This window comes from Eucyclogobius newberryi, unplaced genomic scaffold (genome assembly GCF_026437365.1).
Source record: "Eucyclogobius newberryi isolate DKJ021-1_F unplaced genomic scaffold, fEucNew1.0.hap1 SCAF_6, whole genome shotgun sequence".
Lineage (NCBI taxonomy): Eukaryota > Metazoa > Chordata > Actinopteri > Gobiiformes > Gobiidae > Eucyclogobius > Eucyclogobius newberryi.
The window spans coordinates 21,929,596-21,948,967 of record NW_027316278.1 but is presented as its reverse complement, the minus strand read 5'-3'; the positions used below and the strand labels follow the sequence as shown (position 1 = coordinate 21,948,967).

Sequence of the window (19,372 nt, the reverse complement as noted above, 5' to 3'; positions counted from 1 at the left end):
TCTGAAGGAATAAAATCCAGTTTCCTTGATTATTATTATAGTCATTATACGTTTTACATGAAAAAATTAACTAAACTATGAATCAGATCTTACGTCACTTCCGATTTGTTCCGCCGTCTTCTTGTTGCGTGCTCCGCGTGTTTGGTTTACGTTTCCCAGGTTTGATTTTAAACATTTCTACATGATCAAAGTATAGTAATTCAATGAGGTAATCTGTGTAGCATTTTGTACTTCCAAAGCATGTTGTTTATCACTGTAGTTGGTCTGGAGTATTAACAGCCAGGTGTCTGTAAAACCTGTTCTACTTGCCTTTTGATACGGAAGCCTACATTATACGTTTTAGGTTTACTTCAGATGACAGAGAAGAGTGGACAAGATCAATCGATCGTCCTGTTTTTTTCCAAACGCGAATGGAGACCACACTGTTACTGCTATTTTAAGCATCGTAGCCATTTCCTATAATGTGGTATTTTTGACAGAATTCTTAATCAGAGGTAATCAGATGGCTAAATGGCAAAATAAATCTCTGTAGTCTATGTTGCCTTTCATCAGTAACAACGCTCATTTCTGAGGGCACACTAGGCGTGTTCGGGATAAGCAAAAACTGCACAGCTCCAATCGGTGCCATTCGCCAGTGAAGTTTCCGGTTTAACCCGATTGGTCTGCGCGAGGCTGCTGAGCGTTTTTTCTACGCCTGTCAATCATCAAAGCGAGCCGCAGCTAAACACTAGTGATGGCTATTGCAGGGCTATTCAGCATACGGCCCAGGGGCCAAATCCGGCCCAGTGCCCATGTTTCAAATTCAAATAAAATATAGAAGAATATTGTTTACAGGTTCAATTCTGGATTAGCACTAGTTTTGACCTGCTTTGGCCTTGGTTTAGTCCCTGTTTATTTCTGCTTTAGACTTGTTTTTTATTCTGGGTTAGACCTGGTTTAGATCTGGTTGGTATAAGTCTAGTCCTACTTTAATGCTGTTTCTGTACTGGGTGGGCAATTTTGCAAAGGAATGTTGCAAAAGCATTTTGTACCTTATGTCACTCAAAATTACACAAAATGTTAGTCGTGTTGGGAACCTACGGCCCTCCGAAAAATCTGGCCCTTGGGAAAATTAAGTTGAATAGCCCTGTTCTATTGAAACAGGCGTTTTGGCACAGTATCAAAGTCCCGAAGCCCCGATTTAAAGCACAGGTTAAGACATGTTTGGTTGAACAGTTTCCTTCGGTTGCGTTGCAGGACCCTATTAGGCCCTACTGGGGCTCATGTCTTATAAAACAGACTGCCTCCATCCACAGAAGGAAAATGTTTAAATAAAATCTAAAATCCTCTTTTTTATATTATATATTCATATTAATCTAAAGACGCAAAGTGCATTAATAATACACACAACTAAAATGTGAAGTCATTTTAATTGGCACTGGCACATAGAATGTGGTTTGGTCCACTGTGGATGATATAGTACTAAAACAAACCACTGGATGGCACTGTAGACAAGTGTTTCCAACTTTGTTTCTAAGCCTCGAAACATTTGGGTCAAATGCTTTGCTGTTGAGGCTTCATTTTGCCCATCACTACTAAACACGAACGCACCAGCAGCGACTGGAGAGACTGGAGAGACCAGCTCCCATTCAGTTCCAATGCAGAGGAAAGAGACTAGAGGAAGTGAGCAGAAGCACAGCAGAATTGAACTGAAGTCAACTTCATACAAATTCAGGGTGATATAGAGCCACTCAGTGAACATCTTTTGACAGACACTTGCATCTTCCTGTAGAGAACTCCAGACAACACGAGAGCGAACAGGGCACAAGGGGTTTGTCACTGCTGGTGTGAGTGCAGTGTAAATGATGGTCATTAACCAAAATAAGTATGTGTATGGAGTGTCTTTTTGTCTGTTAGTGCTGCATTAAAAAAACAACCTCACTACAACGTGATCCACCAGTAATTCTGATTCTGATTTAATATTATCATTATAAATTATGCCCTGCTGTCGATGGGCTTTACGGAACTTTTAACCCACTGAGTCTGCCTGATTCCTTCTAGTTGTTTTGGTTCTTGCCAATGAAGACAAGGCTGCTAACTTCAATAGTTTGTCAAGTTATAGATTTATTGTCCTTGCTAACATTCTTTCCAAAATTTTAGAAAATGTATTGTTCACAAGATTGGAAATGATAATTGGTTTGGATTCAAAGAGGGACTTGGAACTGATATGTGTGTTTGAATTCATCTGTATTTTTGTTGGGTAAACCACAAATAATTGTCCAATAAGTGTCTTTGGACCTGGGAGTATGCTGATTATCTTCTTATCAACTATTAACAATCTGTTCGGAGTATGGCAGCGAATTTAACACAAAGTATCATCCCACAAAGAGTAACTCGATCTTTGTGAGGAGTAAAGAAGATACAAATGTTAACTTTCCTGATTTTAAACTATGTGAACAGCGTCTTACCTGGGACACTTTGTAACAGATGATTGGCAGGATGACAGAGACATCAAGAGGCAACGTTGTCTGTATGCCCAGGCTAACGTGTTAATGAGAAAGTTTAGTATGTGTTCCTCTGAAGTAAAGTGCTCTTTGTTCAGAGCTTACCTCACTGTACACTGCTCCTCTGTGGTACAACTATGGTCATGGGACTGCAGGCTCACGGTGGCTTGTAATGAGGCCCTTAAGCTGCTGCTGCCACGCGTGCCCAGGTGGCATGGTGCCAGTCAGCTGTTTGTGGACGCTCACATTTCCCTGTGAGGCACTACTGACATTTCAAATGAGCTCATGTAGATACACTAATTTGACCGCCGTGTGGTTTTTTGTACTTCGTATTCTTTTAATTATAGACCACCTTGTGTCTGAAATAAGGAAATTATATATTACGGTAAAGGTAAAAATGTTGTGTAGTATTTGTTTTATAGACATTGTCTATTTTTTCTAGATGAAGGAATCAGTAATGAACCAAGAGAAGCTTGCCAAGTTGCAGGCCCAAGTCCGCATTGGTGGCAAGGTCAGGAACAATTCAGAATTACAATTTGAAAATGACTTTATTCATTATTAATTAATTTCTTAGTCTAGTATCTTTTGCATTTTTTGTGTATAGGGATCTGCACGGAGGAAGAAGAAGCTTGTCCATAGAACCACTACAGCTGACGACAAAAAGCTGCAGTTGTCACTCAGAAAACTGGGGGTCAACAACATCTCTGGGATTGAGGAAGTAATTATCTACATTTGAGACCTTTTAGTAAATCTGTATCAATAATGTTGTGATTAATTCCCCTCATCTGTATTTTAGGTGAACATGTTCACAAATCAAGGAACAGTTATTCACTTCAATAATCCGAAGGTTCAAGCCTCACTTGCCGCCAACACCTTTACCATCACAGGACCCGCTGAAAACAAGGAGCTGACCGAGATGCTGCCAGGAATACTGCACCAACTCGGAGCTGACAGTTTGACCAGTCTGAGGAGATTAGCAGAGAGTCTACCGAAAACAGGTACATGTATCATTGAAAAGTAATGATAATAAAGCACACCACTCAGCTACTGCCACATTCAGATCTTTATTCAAAATGGTGTTATGTTAAACTCACTTAATACATTTTATTACAATATCAAAACTGTTTAAACCACGTAAAAAAATTCCATACATAATTTTGGAAAGATATAAAAAGTGCTGCCGTCTGCTTCCATTCTCACATTTGATGTCAGCAAACCCCAAAAATCTACAAACTACAAAAATGTGCTCTGATTTCTCGCTTGCGTATATAATGCAGTTGAGCCGAAGATTACTTTTCCCTTAGAAAATAATGGATTGAAAAAATTGACATTTTCAAAACATTTTAAAATAAAATGGTCCATGTCCTTAATTATATTCAGCATTGTCATTGACAAAGCCGAGTCTTCTTTCAAATTATTATGTTTTATACTTGTTGAGGTTTTGCTCACATTCAATTTTGCTGACTCATTGTGAGCTGACCCTTCTGGCCCTGGACATGGACCACTCCTCTCAGACAGGAGCGGACCAGACCCTCCCGCCACAAGAACAGTTTTTTCCCCTCTGCCATTGGACTCATGAACACTTCTTAGCACCTTAACACCTGCCACTTTAATCATCCATGTCAATAATACTAGACCTATACCATGTTTGGCATTGCCAGTTTTGCCCTATCGTTCTCATGTTGTATTGTATTTTGTGGATATTGATCAAATTATTGTCATGTCTGTGTCCTGTTTATCATGAGTCACGACGATCTTACGGCATATGGGTCACGATGAACTTTCTGTGTATTTTCTGATTATCTGTGGACTAGTCTAAACAATCTTAAAGCGGACGTCATATCAACGTCAGGCCATTTTATCAGACCCAAGCAACAGCTTTATAAAACACAGCTAATTCTTGTGACGGGTAGAATCTCAGCTGCAAGACGAACAACACGCAACTGTTTTGCCTGTTTTTCCATGTTTTCATCAAATAAAGAACTTGAGAACGATCCTCGCCTCCCGCAGTCTGTATGGACTAAACTTCGACAGAATTGGTGGAGGATGCGGGTCTCTCATCGTGCTTGGAAAGGAAACATCTGAATTTTGCTCTAAACGATTCTCTTCTGGATGTCGGCTGACGACGCAGAGCGTCCAGTAACGGTTCAGCTGGGAATAATGGGAGAACAAGGACACCGAGCCGAAAGAGAGACAAGAGGAGTGGATTGCCAGTTTATTTTTGACTCACAATTGTGACTGGGACATTCAACAAAAGTAAGGCAGAAACCTCTTGTATTTATTACAAAAATCTGCACATTGAAAATGCTAAATTTGCCAAAACTTGACCTAAATTTTCCACATTGCACAAGTATGAATTTAGTGAATGTTAGCTCATTAGTTTAGACAATCAGTTGGACTGATTTAAAGAGGAGTTGGACTCCAAAACACATTGGACGTGTAAAAGTACGTACAATCAGTTGGACTGATTTAAAAGGGAGTTGGACCCCGGAAAAAATAAATAAAAATAAAACGTGGCACGTGTAGGTAACTAAAGGGAACTAAGAAAGCTATTACTTGGCTTAAAGCATTCTACTGACAAGATTAACTACCCTCTGTGGCTAGGTGGAATTTTTATTTATTTAGTTAATTTTATTTTTTCAAGTTTGCATTCTATTTACATTTTAATTTTTTTTTTTTTTTTTTAATTAAATTTATTTTTTGTTCGATTTTTTTTATTTTTATTTTAAATCTTTAATTTTAAATTTTAATTTCAATATCATTTTTTCCCTAAACGTATTTCATTTCATTATTATTCTTATAATTATTGTTCAAATTATAATAATAATAGTTATTATTATTAGTTGTATTGTTTTGTTTGTTTTTGAAATACCACTGACTGCCACACTTTTTTATTATCAAATAATAATAATAATCAAACATTTTAAATTAAGATACAGATAAATTAAATAAAATGGACCTTATTCCAGTCAAAATGAATACATTTTTGAAGGATCTTGAAAACACAATCCGTGCAAATGAACAAAACCCAAAGGAAGCAAAAAAGCAAACTACACGAATGAAGAACCTCTTCCAAAAATATGCTGAGAAAAAAATGATTAATCACAGTGATGAAGCTGTGGCTCCTCCCACAGAACAACAATGGAATTGTATTCATGAATATCATCAATCTAAGGTCCTGCATTACAAAACACATCAAATTTGGACAGTGAAAGGAAAAACTGTTGACAAAAAGAAACTGAAAGAACATGAAGAAAAATTATCATTTTCAGTGAAACTACATAAAATGGCAAAAGACATTTTAATCAGAAGAGAGAGACTATTTTTGGCCAATATTCAGGTGAAACCAGAAGAGCATCAAACAATCAGAAAAAACAAAATGAAACAGAAAAACAGAAGCGATAAGAGCATCTCTTTTGGAGCGAATAACAAAGATGAAGACTCTAGAACAGATGAGGAGAGCGAGCAGACTGGGGTACAAGGTCGATGTCACAGCTATAGCGCCCCCCCACCTCTGGTCAAAGGAGAACTGCAGTGCCCCTCCTCTGAAAACGAACATCATAGCGCATATGCACAACTGGCGAAAGAACTGAAGAAAATTATGACAGACACGGAACAAGAAAAAACAGTTCCCCACACTTCTACTCCAGCGGCTCCTCCCCTGCAGTGCTCATCCATGGATTCATCTATGATAAAAGATACAACCAGCACCATACCACAGCTGCCAACGAAACATGCTGTAGTCTCGGGTACTCTGACTATGGTCCCGTCAGAACCCACTCAAGAACAAAGACAGATGCAGGATTTGAAGGAACAGATGTTAGCTCTGACAACATTGGTTTCCAGCCAAAATCACATCTCCAAATTCATGCTCGAGCAAACAGTGGCTCAAAAAGAACAACTTGCCACCAATGCATGGTCACTACCTGGGTTGGCTTCGGACACAGATGAAGAAAGAAGATTACAACGACTACTGGAAGAAAAGGAACGGGAAGTGGCGGCTGATCTACGCAGGAAACAAAAAGAAAAAAAACTTGGACAAAAGGAGGAAACAGTCCTAGGAACTGGGCTAATAGAAGCTGAAAGTAAGAAGCAAGTACAGCAGAAACTCCACATTCAAAGAGGAGTGGAACAACAGAAGAAAACGGGTTCAGACCCATTTGTGTCAACACCAGATCAATATGTGGCGGGAGCATTCACAGGAATGGTGGATGAGCATGGATACAACAACGCTATCTTGAGTGGAGAACTTCACCCGCTCCCCGTCCACAAGGGTCCCAAGGAGGAAGAGGATGAATTTTCTAGCAATGAAGAGGCTCCTCCACTCATTGCACCTCTCCGAATGACTGCAAGTAACCAAGAAGTGTACCAACCATTTGCACTGAAAGATCTAGAAGGGCTGATGTTAAAACTGCCCGAACTGACACAAGGTGCGCCGGCCTTCCTCAGAGCATTGACCACGAATACAGCGGGAGAAACACTTTGCTGGGGAGATGTGTCTGCAATTCTTATAAGAGCAACAGATGAGAATACGGCGGCCAGGATCCGTTCTGAAGTATCCAAACAGATTCATGCTCCAGTTAGAGCATCCACATCATTTGCCACCATAAAGCCTCAGTTAACTCAGGTACTTAAAGGAATGTATCCCACCTGCCTTCCTGACGCACTGTTGGCTCTGGAAATGAAACATGATGAAGACTACTTTGCATATAAGCAAAGAGCTAAAGCACAGTTCCATGATGCAACTGGAGAACCAATACAACCTGGTACTGGCAACACTCTCATGTTCTTTTCGACTCTGGTGAAAGGACTACCCAAATGTGTCCAGGATCATTTGGCTGATGTTGTTGGTCTTTACTCAAAGACAGAAAAAGAGTTTAATGCCAACTGCCAACATCACGTTGCTAAGTACCTGAAGGAAAAAAAGGGACGAAATGAGGATATGGAAAAAATGAAAATGGCAAAGATCAAATTACAACTCAAAAAGCTCCAAGAAGAGGTGAATGATAAAAAGAAGCAAAATAAGTCTGCCAAGGTAATGGCTGTGGCAACAGAAGATAATCCAGTGTCAGACAGTGCCCAACAGATTGCTATGGCGGTTAAAATGGTCCTGGGACAAGTACAACCCAGTATGGCAGAACCACAGGCCGTCCCATCCGCCACAGGACCAAAGAACAACACACGTGCTTCAGAAATCATCTACAATCAAGGACGTGAACGTAATACATTCTCTCATGGAAGAGGACGTGGGGCAGGAGCTGGAAGAGGACAAAACAGGTTCAGCGTGACTCCTGATCAATTCTTAAACTGCTTTGGAACTGGACATTGGGCTCGAGACTGCCCCATAGGGCAAACACAAAGAGGTCAACACCAAATGGCCCCAAAACAACCTGGCCAATTTCAAAGACCTGAAATGATGAATATGAGCCAACCTATGTCAAGCCAGAATCATCTACCACCCTTGCCCCTTGTGGTCTCCCTGGTGATACCACATCTTTGGGCCTTGGGCTGGCACTGTTTCTGTTTTTCACCATTATTATTGCCTGTGTATTGATTATGATTGGATGCTATGCTGTCTTAGATCACTTATAGAACGCTTGATTGCATCTGCTCTTACTAGACAACCTGCTTATCTTTTGACCCTGATTACACATGCTATTACTCTGCCAAACACGAATCTAACTCTGATAGTGACAAGACTCCTAGACTTTTTCCAGAATCTGATTACTACATCCCACCATGTGTTTACACTAACTGGGGATGCTCCTTGTCTCACACCGTTTTATGTCCATGATGGGTTATGTTTAATACATGTTTTCTTTTATTGAGTTGCAATATTATACAATGATTTAATATGATTTTTAAACAATTAGTATGTTTTTGGGGGGTTTACGTTCTATTATTTTGTGAGGTTGCGTCTGGCGCCTCTTTAGTGTGATCACATGTGAATGTGATCAAAAGGGGGAATTGTGGATATTGATCAAATTATTGTCATGTCTGTGTCCTGTTTATCATGAGTCATGACGATCTTACGGCATATGGGTCACGATGAACTTTCTGTGTATTTTCTGATTATCTGTGGACTAGTCTAAACAATCTTAAAGCGGACGTCATATCAACGTCAGGCCATTTTATCAGACCCAAGCAACAGCTTTATAAAACACAGCTAATTCTTGTGACGGGTAGAATCTCAGCTGCAAGACGAACAACACGCAACTGTTTTGCCTGTTTTTCCATGTTTTCATCAAATAAAGAACTTGAGATCGATCCTCGCCTCCCGCAGTCTGTATGGACTAAACTTCGACAATTTCAATCACTTTTATTCTATACAGTTGTTAATTAGCATAGTCTATACATTTTACTATTTATGTAATATTATTATGCGTTGTTTTATGTTGCACCAATAGCGCTGAAGCAAGTTCCCTGTTTGTGAATTGTTCGCCAACAATGACAATAAAACTGATTCTGATTCATCTGATTGTCATTACATGCTGCCATGTGTGTGTCACTTTGGACTTTTGTGTTCTTTTTTTCTATGGTATTATTTTTGGTTTAACAGTCATTGTGTTTCATAGATGGAGAAAACAAAGCTTCAATTGGTGCTGCAGTAGAAGAGGATGAGGAAGTTCCAGGTAAACAGACATGATAATTAATGAAAAATCACACATCATTAACATTGCATTTTTAATTTCAGAGCTTGTTGAAAACTTTGATGAAGCTTCAAAAAATGAGACTAAGTGAGACTATCACTGACAACTGGCCTGGCTGTGCACTATTGTGGACATTTTAACACATCTTTTTTCTTTTTTTAGACGACACATATTGCACCACATTCTAGTTCTCAATTATTATTAAAAGAATATTTATCATCAACCTGTCCAATGTTTCTGGTTATCTTTATTCAGAAAACAGATCCAATATTACATTTTTGGCAATTTCTCTAAACGCATTTAAGAATATAACAATGTGTACTCTTAAGTGCTAAATTAAGCTTAGGTCATACTTATTTATATCAAACTGAGAAACTGATAGCCATCATTATTTCTAAATGTAAATGGGGAAAATATGAAACCAAAACTCACAGCTTAAGTTTCACTCAGTAAATTTAGACGGGCATTTATAAAAATCCAATACAAATGTTGAGTAAAAAGTGTGTATGTGTATGACCTTATATATATATTTATTATTATTATTATTATTATTATATATATATATATATATATATATATATATATAATATATATACACACACATGTATATACATATACATACATACTTTACTTTAATCAGATTATTCACACTTTTGAAAGATGAACACAATTTATTGTATTACTCATTTCTAAAAGATTACATTATTTTCGCTAATTATCTCACAAATCAAATTATTTAAAAGCCCAACTGGCTATACTTTAAGTATTGGACGAATAGCCTCATGTTTCAAGTAAATGAACAGGACCAAACAGCAGGTTTAAAGGGGTTAAAGGCCCCTCATTGTGTCGACTTGGCATCCAAAGCAGAAGCACTTGTCCCGGCTCCGCACTCACAAACACCGGCTGCGGCTCGTGTGCTCGTCCACCTGAGATTGTGATCTGTGACGTCAGTGTTGCCCCTGTATCCCCCTTATCCTTTCAGCAAAGTCTCCCTGCCTAATCTAAAAGGGCGTGTTCCGTCTAAACAGACTACCTAATTAGTCTGCGTCAATCTACTATGATTAATCACCGTAATAAGTAATCGCACGCGTTAACGCCATTATTTTGACAGCCCTAATAATAGATATGTGGTATTAGTTATTTTTTTCTCAGTGTAAGATCAAACGTGTGTGCCCTTGTGACAGGGATCAATAATGTCCGCTATAGTTGTGTACAGTGAAGGTTAATTTTCTGTAAAAACAAAACCATAAATGAAACTAATTTTCATAAATGAAACTAATCACGTAAAGCCAACATAATGACATGTGATAAGACAACAACATTTGACTTAAGCTAAATCGAAGGCGCTAGAGAAGATTCTTGTAACCATAAGAGCACCAGTTTGGTTTGAACATGGCAGTGATAAGATAAGATAAGATATTCCTTTATTGTCCCACATGGGGAAATTTCATTGGTGCAACGCAGGTATGTGTATCTTTGTGCTGAAGGAGATATTGGGTAAATAAAACTCAGGGTTACACTATATTCATGTGTCTTCTGGACATGAGCATTTGATCATAATCGGATTAATCATGGAAAACATAGAAAACACAAATTAACTAAGGTTCTCCCGAGCCTTTCTGGGGCTCCTGTCAGTCTGTGCAGGTGAAACGGGGAGAATCTACTTCTGAACCATTTAGGGTCAGTAACGGAGTTCCCAGTGTGAAATATTGTCACCTCTGTTGTGTAATAAATATATTGCTGATGCATCTTAATGAATGAAATGCCGGTGCATGCCTATAAACTGGTGAACATCTGCTCCCTGTATGGACCAGTATGGAACGTGACATTAAGTACAATGCCTTAAATTGTACCATGATTGAAAACCTTTCCTTCCTCTTGTGGGAACGTTCTCAAACTCACAGATGAGCTCAAATATCTTGGACACAATGTGACTTCTTGTGTGTGTCACAATGTGTGTCTTGTGTGAAGTTCACTTTCACATGTTCTCCAATATTGTTAAAATTGTGCGCTAAATCATTTTGCTCTGGCCAGCTTCAAGAAAAAATAGTTTGCAGAGTTTGGCTCTTTGAAAATACTATTGAAACTGCCGTATTGAGAAACGGTTGTAAACAGTAATGTGCGGTTGCTATTCTCTCTCAGAGTTATTAATTTATGAGTCTGTCAAATCAGCTCATAAAAGCTCTAGTTTGTCCTGAGAGGAGCTCTGTCACTGTGGATCCTGCTTATGTGCCTTGTAATGTTCAAAGTATTTCAGCATTTTTTACTATTTAGTTGTTTGTTTGTTTTTTTAATTAATGAGTTACTATGCTTTCTTAATAAATAAGTAATTAAAATTCAATTATACATGTTTTTTGTAAATCATCTGAGTGATTGTTAAGTCTCATGTAATTAAAAAACAAAATCACAGTAATATTCACAGTAGGTAATGTTTTAATCTGTCAATTATTGTTTAATTAATTACATTTTATACATACAGGCATAAATATAAAAGAGAGACAATTCGGTTATTTAGGTTATAGTTATGTACATACAGTGACATCAACCTGATTCCCCCCCCCCAACTGATTAAATAAATGGTATATTTTTTCAGTGTTGATTCAGGGCAAACCCCAACCTTTTCACCCACGTAGCAGACACTTTTCACAATAAATCCTCTATTTTACACATGCGTTATCAGATGATAAATTTGACATGCAAAACCTAAAAGAGGAAGTTCATGAGCAGCCTCACATTCAGCAGCCTCTTATCACTTAGTTTCTTTCTCACTTTGGAGCTGTTCCTCCTGGTGATGCTGATGTGTGGGTAGAATGTAATCATATAAATTCACCCATACTACAGTGGAAATCATTTGACTTTTCCTACAGCACCCAACATTTGATTTTTATCACCGTTAGTTATGGTAAGTCCAATATAATAGGATGATTATAGTGTGATCATTGGTGCAAATATGTTTGAGTACAAATCTGCCTTTCACAAACAGGGCTGGATCATCACTCTGCTCCTCTGTGCATCAGCTGCAGTTCATGGATTGAACCACTTTCCTGAAAAGTGTAAGGTTCTTCTGCCAGTTGTATATATCTTGTCTTTGTTTTTTCCAGTGACTTTATTTTCTATTTTTCTAGATGTGACTGCCAAGAAAAATGCCATACTGACATGTGAAATACGAGACAAGCTTGTCACATGGAAGTTGAATGACCATGTACTCAGCGATGGTGATTTCGGGGGGAATATTCGTCTGAATGGGCCGTCCGTGACAGTGAAGGAAGTCGACACTCCCGTCCTGGGTGAATATGCCTGCTGGAGTGCGGGACGGAAAATTTCATCAACATTTTTGCTGCTGGAAGTTGAAAATGATGGTTACCATGGTAACCTAGGTAAGATCGTGTTCTTAATATGCCGTGTGTGGTTGCAAATCCATATTTTATGTGAGAGTGAGAGAATAGAATGACAGTGAGTCTAATAGTTCAGATAAAAACCTGACTTTACTATCATTCAGTCCAGTTAAGCTAAATGCCCTCTACAACATGCATTGTATTGTAAAAGCTGCTAATTGAGAACAAGCTAGGACTAAGACATAACCATAACCAACATATGTTTATAGCAGAAGGTTCTCCCTCATGATACATTATCAAGAGCTAAATTAAAAGCTAAATTCTCTCTAATCCCCACCCAATGGAACAAATGCATGAGGTTATCCCAGATTGGTGCAATCAGAGTGACACAAAGGATTAGGGTGGGGCAAACGTTTCAAATTAAAATAAGTACCGGCCCTTTAACTCTCAAATAAAGTGAATGCCCACATCTAAATACATTTGCGTGCGAGATGCTATGTTGATTCTGTTAATTTGGATTTTCAATTGTCTTTGCAGAAGATCTGATATGTCGAGCAAAGTCTTATAACTGTTTTTTTACCTGCATCTGGCATAACAGTGGACATAATGTTGCACGCCTTCGTCTGGGCCGAGACTGGTAAAAAGAATAGCTTTGACTCACATTGTATTCAGCATTAGTATTATTAATGTAACGACTGTCGCGTGATGTTTTTGTTACAGTGACAATAAGACTTGTCAATGGGTGAACGGCGAGGAGGCTGATGGCAGTTTCCACTTCAATCTGTCCCACTCACTCTCACCGTTTGCAGAGGAGAGCTCAATGCTGGAGCTCACTGTCGAAGCCCTGGATAACTTCTTCATCCTGAAAAGAACCAAAATGTTTTACCTCCGAGATATTGGTACATAATGCTATTTGATGAACATGTCAAATTAACGTTCACATTTGATATTCATACTTTTTTATGATCTAGTAAAACCAGACAGTCCCAATGTTGTCGGATGTGAGTCGGTCGGTACAAAACAGCGCCGTGTGACTGTTGAGCCTCCGAACAGCTGGTCCAGCCCTCACAGCTTCTTCAGTTTGGAGAATGAGTTTGAATACATCCTGAAGGATAATGGCGAGGTGTGTTCGTGCTCTACGTCAGACCTTGTGAACTTGATTTTACTCTAAATACTTATCATTGTTCCCTCTGTATTGTCAGATCATAAAGTCATCCTCTGCCCTGATTCCAAGAAGGATCAGCAAGTTCAGGGTCCGCTGCAGGGATTCATATGCGCGCTCAGCCTGGAGCGACTGGACGGCGTGGAAAAATGTAACTTTTTGATAGCTCTTTGTTCTATTTGTTCATGGTCATGTCCTAGTGTGTGTTTCTATTTATTGATTTACTTACTGAATTAACTGTAATTGGTCGTTGTTTTTCTGTGTTTATTTCTGTTTGTGGTGTGTTTTGTACTGTGCTGAAGTGACAAGTGATAAGAGCTTGGATTTCCTTCCCTTTACTGTATATGTCGTGTGCTGCTCTTGCTCATGGTAGCTTTATACATCAGATGATTGTATGTTTGATTTTTGCACTGGATTATTCAGACTAAATTGAACAGCATATATAAGTAAACATGGAAAATTATCAAAGAAAATTACAATTTAAAGAAAGTTAAATATTTAGCATATACTGACAAAGTCTGTTGGATCCAATATTTGCTGAGCATTTTGCATTCTTTTCAGTTAAAGTGTTTTAAGATTAGGTTTTGTTCGAATTCTCATAAATTTATTTGATGAATGAGTTGAAATTAATGCTTTTGATATAACAGTAATCCAAATAATGTTGCACTTGTCTTCTTCATCATATAAAGTATGAGCAATTAGTACATGCAGACATGTTTAACTTCCAACATAAATGTCTTGTTGCAGGTGAAAAAAGGAAAGTGGAATAAGTGCATAAACATCAAGCGCTCTCCCAAAATAAAATGCAGGCCTATTCAACACTGCAAACAAGAAAAATATAACAAGTCATAAGCAGAACACCCAAAATGTTTTTTATTACATTTGTACAATTTTGTGTTAAAACACTGCAAAGTTAATAAAGTCTATAGATAAAATGGTTAACTTGTTGTTTTTTTCTTTAAATGTATCTATTATGAAATCACACCAGACCTATAGTACCAGTTTAATTCTGTTTTCAGGCTTATTGAATCTTGGTGATGACCATTTCTGAAAAATCTGAGAACATCCACTCTTTATACAACATTTGTATTCAACTCATTTCATGATGTAACAATAGGCTATATTCAATCATTTTGTAGAGATGGAGAATGTGTCATCTAACCACAATTGTGGTCAACATATTAATAACCCATAGTGACGCAGTTGTTCCATGGCTCATTTGATTTTATTGTAGTGGGTTGAAATATGAATGCATCTTTTTACATTTGTTTTATATATCAGTATTAAAAATATTTGAATACTTAATTGTACACAAGGGCCAGTTTTGTATTCACGCACTGTTGTCATCTCATCTCACAGTTTAATGTCTTTCTTGTATCCAGTATGAGAATATCTGTGTGTCTGTATGTGTGTGTGTGTGTGTGTGTGTGTTCTCATACTGGATACAAGAAAGACATATTGAACTGTATAGTATTCTAATTTATTAAAAACATGGTTCAGTTAAATGCCCTTTGGACAAAATTCTCCCATGAATAAAAATATCCAAAGGCTATTATAACACATTGATCAGTTACATGTTTTGAACTTTTGGATAACTTAAACTTAATGTTTTATTGACAAGCACAATTAACAGCTGACCATATGCAATATGGGAAGAAAAGACACAAAATCCCCCAACGGAACAAAAGCAAAGATAATTTTCATTTGTAAAGAAAATTAAAGTAAATCATTTGAGAAATCTAAATGTGACAGATGACTTTCATTTTGAGAATAACGTGAAATGCGTTCTGAACATGCAATGTGCTCTGAACTAGAAGTGTGCAGCTATCGAGCTTCATTCATCTAAAGACCACAGAATTATTACACCAAGAATAATAATAGCCTAATTATTTGTTAAAATAGCTGTGGACATATTTTAATCAGGAATGATCCCCTTTCCCACGGCAATCCTGAGAAACAGAGAGAAATGGGTCTGGTTATTGACAAGAACTTTTCTATTCTTTGCTGTTGCTGTTACTGTACCTTCTGTTGCAGCGCGGACACACTCTTCCCCACACTGCGTGGACCAGGACTTGTCTCAGAGCCGGACTTCCCCAGATGTAGACAGATGGTGTACACAATGAATTAAAGCGGGCCATTATTGCAAAAATATTAGTCGCCTCATTCCTAAACGTCACTCCATCTGTAAAATACCTAAGTAGAATATTTACAAACGAGGGGCTCCATAGCACCAAGAACAAGAGTACAACAAAGATAATAATTTGCAGGGATTCCCTGTTGCTGTCTCTCTCTGGTCCTGGCGGATCCCGTTCCACCTGAAACCTGACCACAAAATAAAGTTTAACGGTCATGATGACTTTGACGAGAATTATTATCAGAAAAATCACATTGCTGAATATATAAAACTGTAAAGCTGTAGACAGTGGAAGAAATATTCTTATGATTAAATGTCCGTACGTGTAGATCCAGCAATAGACATTAACGGCGATAACAACGTGTCTCGTTATAAAACGATTATACATAAATGGGTGGCACACAGCAAAATACCGATCAAACTGCGCAAACATGAATGTCAGTATATTAATACCCATGAGTGAATTAAGCACGCTATAAGTCCCATTTCTTGGCGGAAAACCCTCATAGACATCAAACAGACCCAAATAGTAAACGGACAAACCCACGAGAGTGTCACACACACTTGTGTTGAGCATAAAGATAAAGCGGTTCTGAAGGAGCAGCGCTTTAGTGGCCAAGATACTAATGACCACAGACCCCGCGACTAGAACTGTGGTGGTGGCGAACAAAAGCTGAAAGATAAACACGAAGTAATCTTCAGGCTGGAGGAAGTCCACCGACAGAGGCACTCCAGTCAAAGACACTGAAGAGTTTGGCAAACGCATTGTTTGCATGGCTGCTTCCAACAATTCCCTTTTATAGACCACAGCTTCATTATAATGATAATCCCTAGATAATGAAGAACAAATTATTGTATTGCTTCAAGAATACCTGGCACTTGTTTTCATTTTTTTCATAGGCCTGGACAATAGGCCTTCATGTTATTATCTGAAATATGTTTTACTGTTCTACATTAGTCAAGCGTCAGTATATAAATGGTCACATTTATATTTTAGTGTATAAATGGTCACATTTATATACTAAAATACAAATGGTCACGTTTATTTACCCCTTTTCTTTCGTCAAGGTAAAAGCGCTTTTCATCAATGAACCAGTCACACCCAGACCTGAGGCAGCTGTGGCCATTGGATCTGAGCACTCATCAGGACGTTCATGTGGAGAGTGGGATGGCACCTGCCACTGAGATACTGCCGCCGGAGGGAAAAGTTGAAAAGAAGAGTGCAACATTTACAGCAATAACCCTGAGTGCTAAAAAGCAATATCTCTATCATCAGTAATCTCTCTATCATCAACACAGAAAACTCCATCCAAAATACAAGGACTGATTACGCACAAGGAACAGACAATTTATATAGAAAAAACATTGCAAGATTTATTGTAAAATCGTATATACAATGACTTGTAAGCGGAAAATGAATGACCTGTCAGATTGTAGATTTGTTTACATGGTATATGGTTTGGATCGTTGTAATTACTGAGACTATCCACATGGAACACAAACTGGCACGAGTTCAATGTCTTCAGAATCGGAATCACTTTTATTCATCACCAAAGGGAAATTATTTTTGTTACAGACATGCAGCCAACTACAAGAAACTTACATTAAAATTTGGTATCACTGTGAGAATGACTAAAGGTTCTTTTATCAGCTAAACCTTCAGTCATAATAGTATACAAATGATAACTACACTTATAAAAAACAATACCCTATATGTATATAGATTAAACAACCAACCAACAAACAAACAAACAAACAAGTGTTTTTCTTTCTTGTATAACCCTAAAAGACGGCCCAATTATTGTGGAGCAAACATTTATTATTATTATTTTTATCATTTAAAAAAAAATACGTTTTAGGGGCTTTTTATAATGAAGCCGATCGATCAACCCTCAATCTGAAATCATCCATCATCAAAGTCTAGAAGGTGAATACAACCATTGCTAAACATTCCTACATTAGGCTGAAAGTGTAGAACAATCAAACAGAAATTATATTATCACAAACACAACACATCATCTATAGACAAAATTACATTGTGCGGAATTTTCTCATTTGACCAAAAAAACAAAATCAAATTAATTTTACTTTTCATTGAGGTAAATAGATGGGCAGTATAGTTTACTGCATGATGAGTATAGTTTTTTGTGTTAAACGATTAGAGGTTACAGGTGTTCAGACATCTTATTGTACATCTGAACGTTGCATGTTAATGCAGTTTTATGGCGGGTGCTTTGCTTTTATCTCTGTGTCTGCAGTGGGGGCACAATCTACCCCACACGACCCGCACAAGAGCCTGCCTCAGAGCAGGGCTGCCCCACATGTATATTGTTGGAGTAACCACGGCGCTGAAACGAGCCATAATAGCAAACAGATTTGTGGCCTCGTTCCTAAAACTCAGACCTTGGCCTAACCACTGTAGGGTGATATTTACAATGGACGGGGACCACAGAATTAAGAAACTTATTACAACAAAGAGGATAATTCTCAGTGATTCCTTTTTGATGTTTCTTTCGGGACCTGGAGGATCTCTTTCTATCTGAAACCTTGCCACAACATAAAGTTTAATTGTCATAGCCACTTTGGTGAGCACAATAAGCTGCAGAGAAATTATGCTGATCACATATAGCTGAACGGCCTTTGAAACTGGTAACGCATATAAAATGATTGCCAGCGTGAGGATGTGAAGCCAGCTGTAAAAGTTTACACATATAATCATCCGCCGTGTAATAAAGCGCGTGTACACAAACGGATGGCACACAGCAAAATACCGATCAAACTGCGCAAACATGAATGTCAACATATTGACCCCTAAAAGAGATGGAAGGAAATTGTGGGTTCCATTCCGGGACGGGTATCCTTCGTGGACATCAAACAGACCCAAATAGTAAACGGACAAACCCACGAGAGTGTCACACACACTTGTGTTGAGCATAAAGATAAAGCGGTTCTGAAGGAGCAGCGCTTTAGTGGCCAAGATACTAATGACCACAGACCCCGCGACTAGAACTGTGGTGGTGGCGAACAAAAGCTGAAAGATAAACACGAAGTAATCTTCAGGCTGGAGGAAGTCCACCGACAGAGGCACTCCAGTCAAAGACACTGAAGAGTTTGGCAAACGCATTTCCAATGCTGACTCTCTTAAGGCCAAACCCTATTCTCAGAGGTAAGCTTTTATTCGTGATGTGAACAAAGAAATCAAACAAACCTGCCCACAAACACGCACGCGCACACTCATGTGGATTTGCATAGGCTTATGATTCTAACAGTGTACTGTATACGTACTTGATTTAGTAATATGCAAGGCAATAGCCCTTATTGTGTGACCTTTTAACATTTTCTTCTAAATAATGCATAAATACATATAAACAAAACAAATCTATACATAAATAAATAGGCCTTTTTTCCGGTGAATGTTTCGGGAATGTGTCAACATGAATTAAAAACAAAATACAGATAATACTGATGATGTAGCTATGTTAGAAACAAACACAAAAAAAACAACATATAAAATGCACTAATCAAACTGGTGTACTTTTTATAAAGGCTGAACTGGAAATAACATAATCTAAATTTAAAATATTTGCAAACTAACAAAGGCCTATCAA

General features: G+C 38.1%; 4 protein-coding genes across 4 annotated transcripts; 2 read left to right on the top strand and 2 right to left on the bottom strand.

Moving 5' to 3' along the window:
• Window positions 1-96: 96 nt before the first annotated feature.
• LOC140346675 (transcription factor BTF3-like) lies at window positions 97-9,360 on the top strand. Its single transcript, XM_072432850.1, has 6 exons — window positions 97-159; window positions 2,926-2,994; window positions 3,088-3,201; window positions 3,280-3,481; window positions 9,059-9,115; window positions 9,178-9,360. Exons 2-6 carry the CDS (start codon window positions 2,926-2,928, stop codon window positions 9,222-9,224), a joined length of 489 nt encoding a protein of 162 aa, XP_072288951.1. The 5' UTR covers window positions 97-159; the 3' UTR covers window positions 9,225-9,360.
• Window positions 9,361-12,083: 2,723 nt separating this feature from the next.
• On the top strand, window positions 12,084-13,793 carry il12b2 (interleukin 12B 2). Its single transcript, XM_072433883.1, has 6 exons — window positions 12,084-12,186; window positions 12,235-12,501; window positions 13,006-13,105; window positions 13,189-13,367; window positions 13,440-13,591; window positions 13,671-13,793. The coding sequence occupies exons 1-6, from the start codon at window positions 12,084-12,086 to the stop codon at window positions 13,791-13,793; spliced, it is 924 nt and encodes a 307-aa protein (XP_072289984.1).
• Window positions 13,794-15,624: 1,831 nt separating this feature from the next.
• Window positions 15,625-16,530, bottom strand: LOC140347612 (uncharacterized). Its single transcript, XM_072434148.1, has one exon. The coding sequence runs from the start codon at window positions 16,528-16,530 to the stop codon at window positions 15,625-15,627; it is 906 nt and encodes a 301-aa protein (XP_072290249.1).
• A 1,443-nt stretch (window positions 16,531-17,973) lies between these two features.
• Window positions 17,974-18,888, bottom strand: LOC140347445 (uncharacterized). Its single transcript, XM_072433881.1, has one exon. The coding sequence runs from the start codon at window positions 18,886-18,888 to the stop codon at window positions 17,974-17,976; it is 915 nt and encodes a 304-aa protein (XP_072289982.1).
• Between the last annotated feature and the right edge of the window lie 484 nt (window positions 18,889-19,372).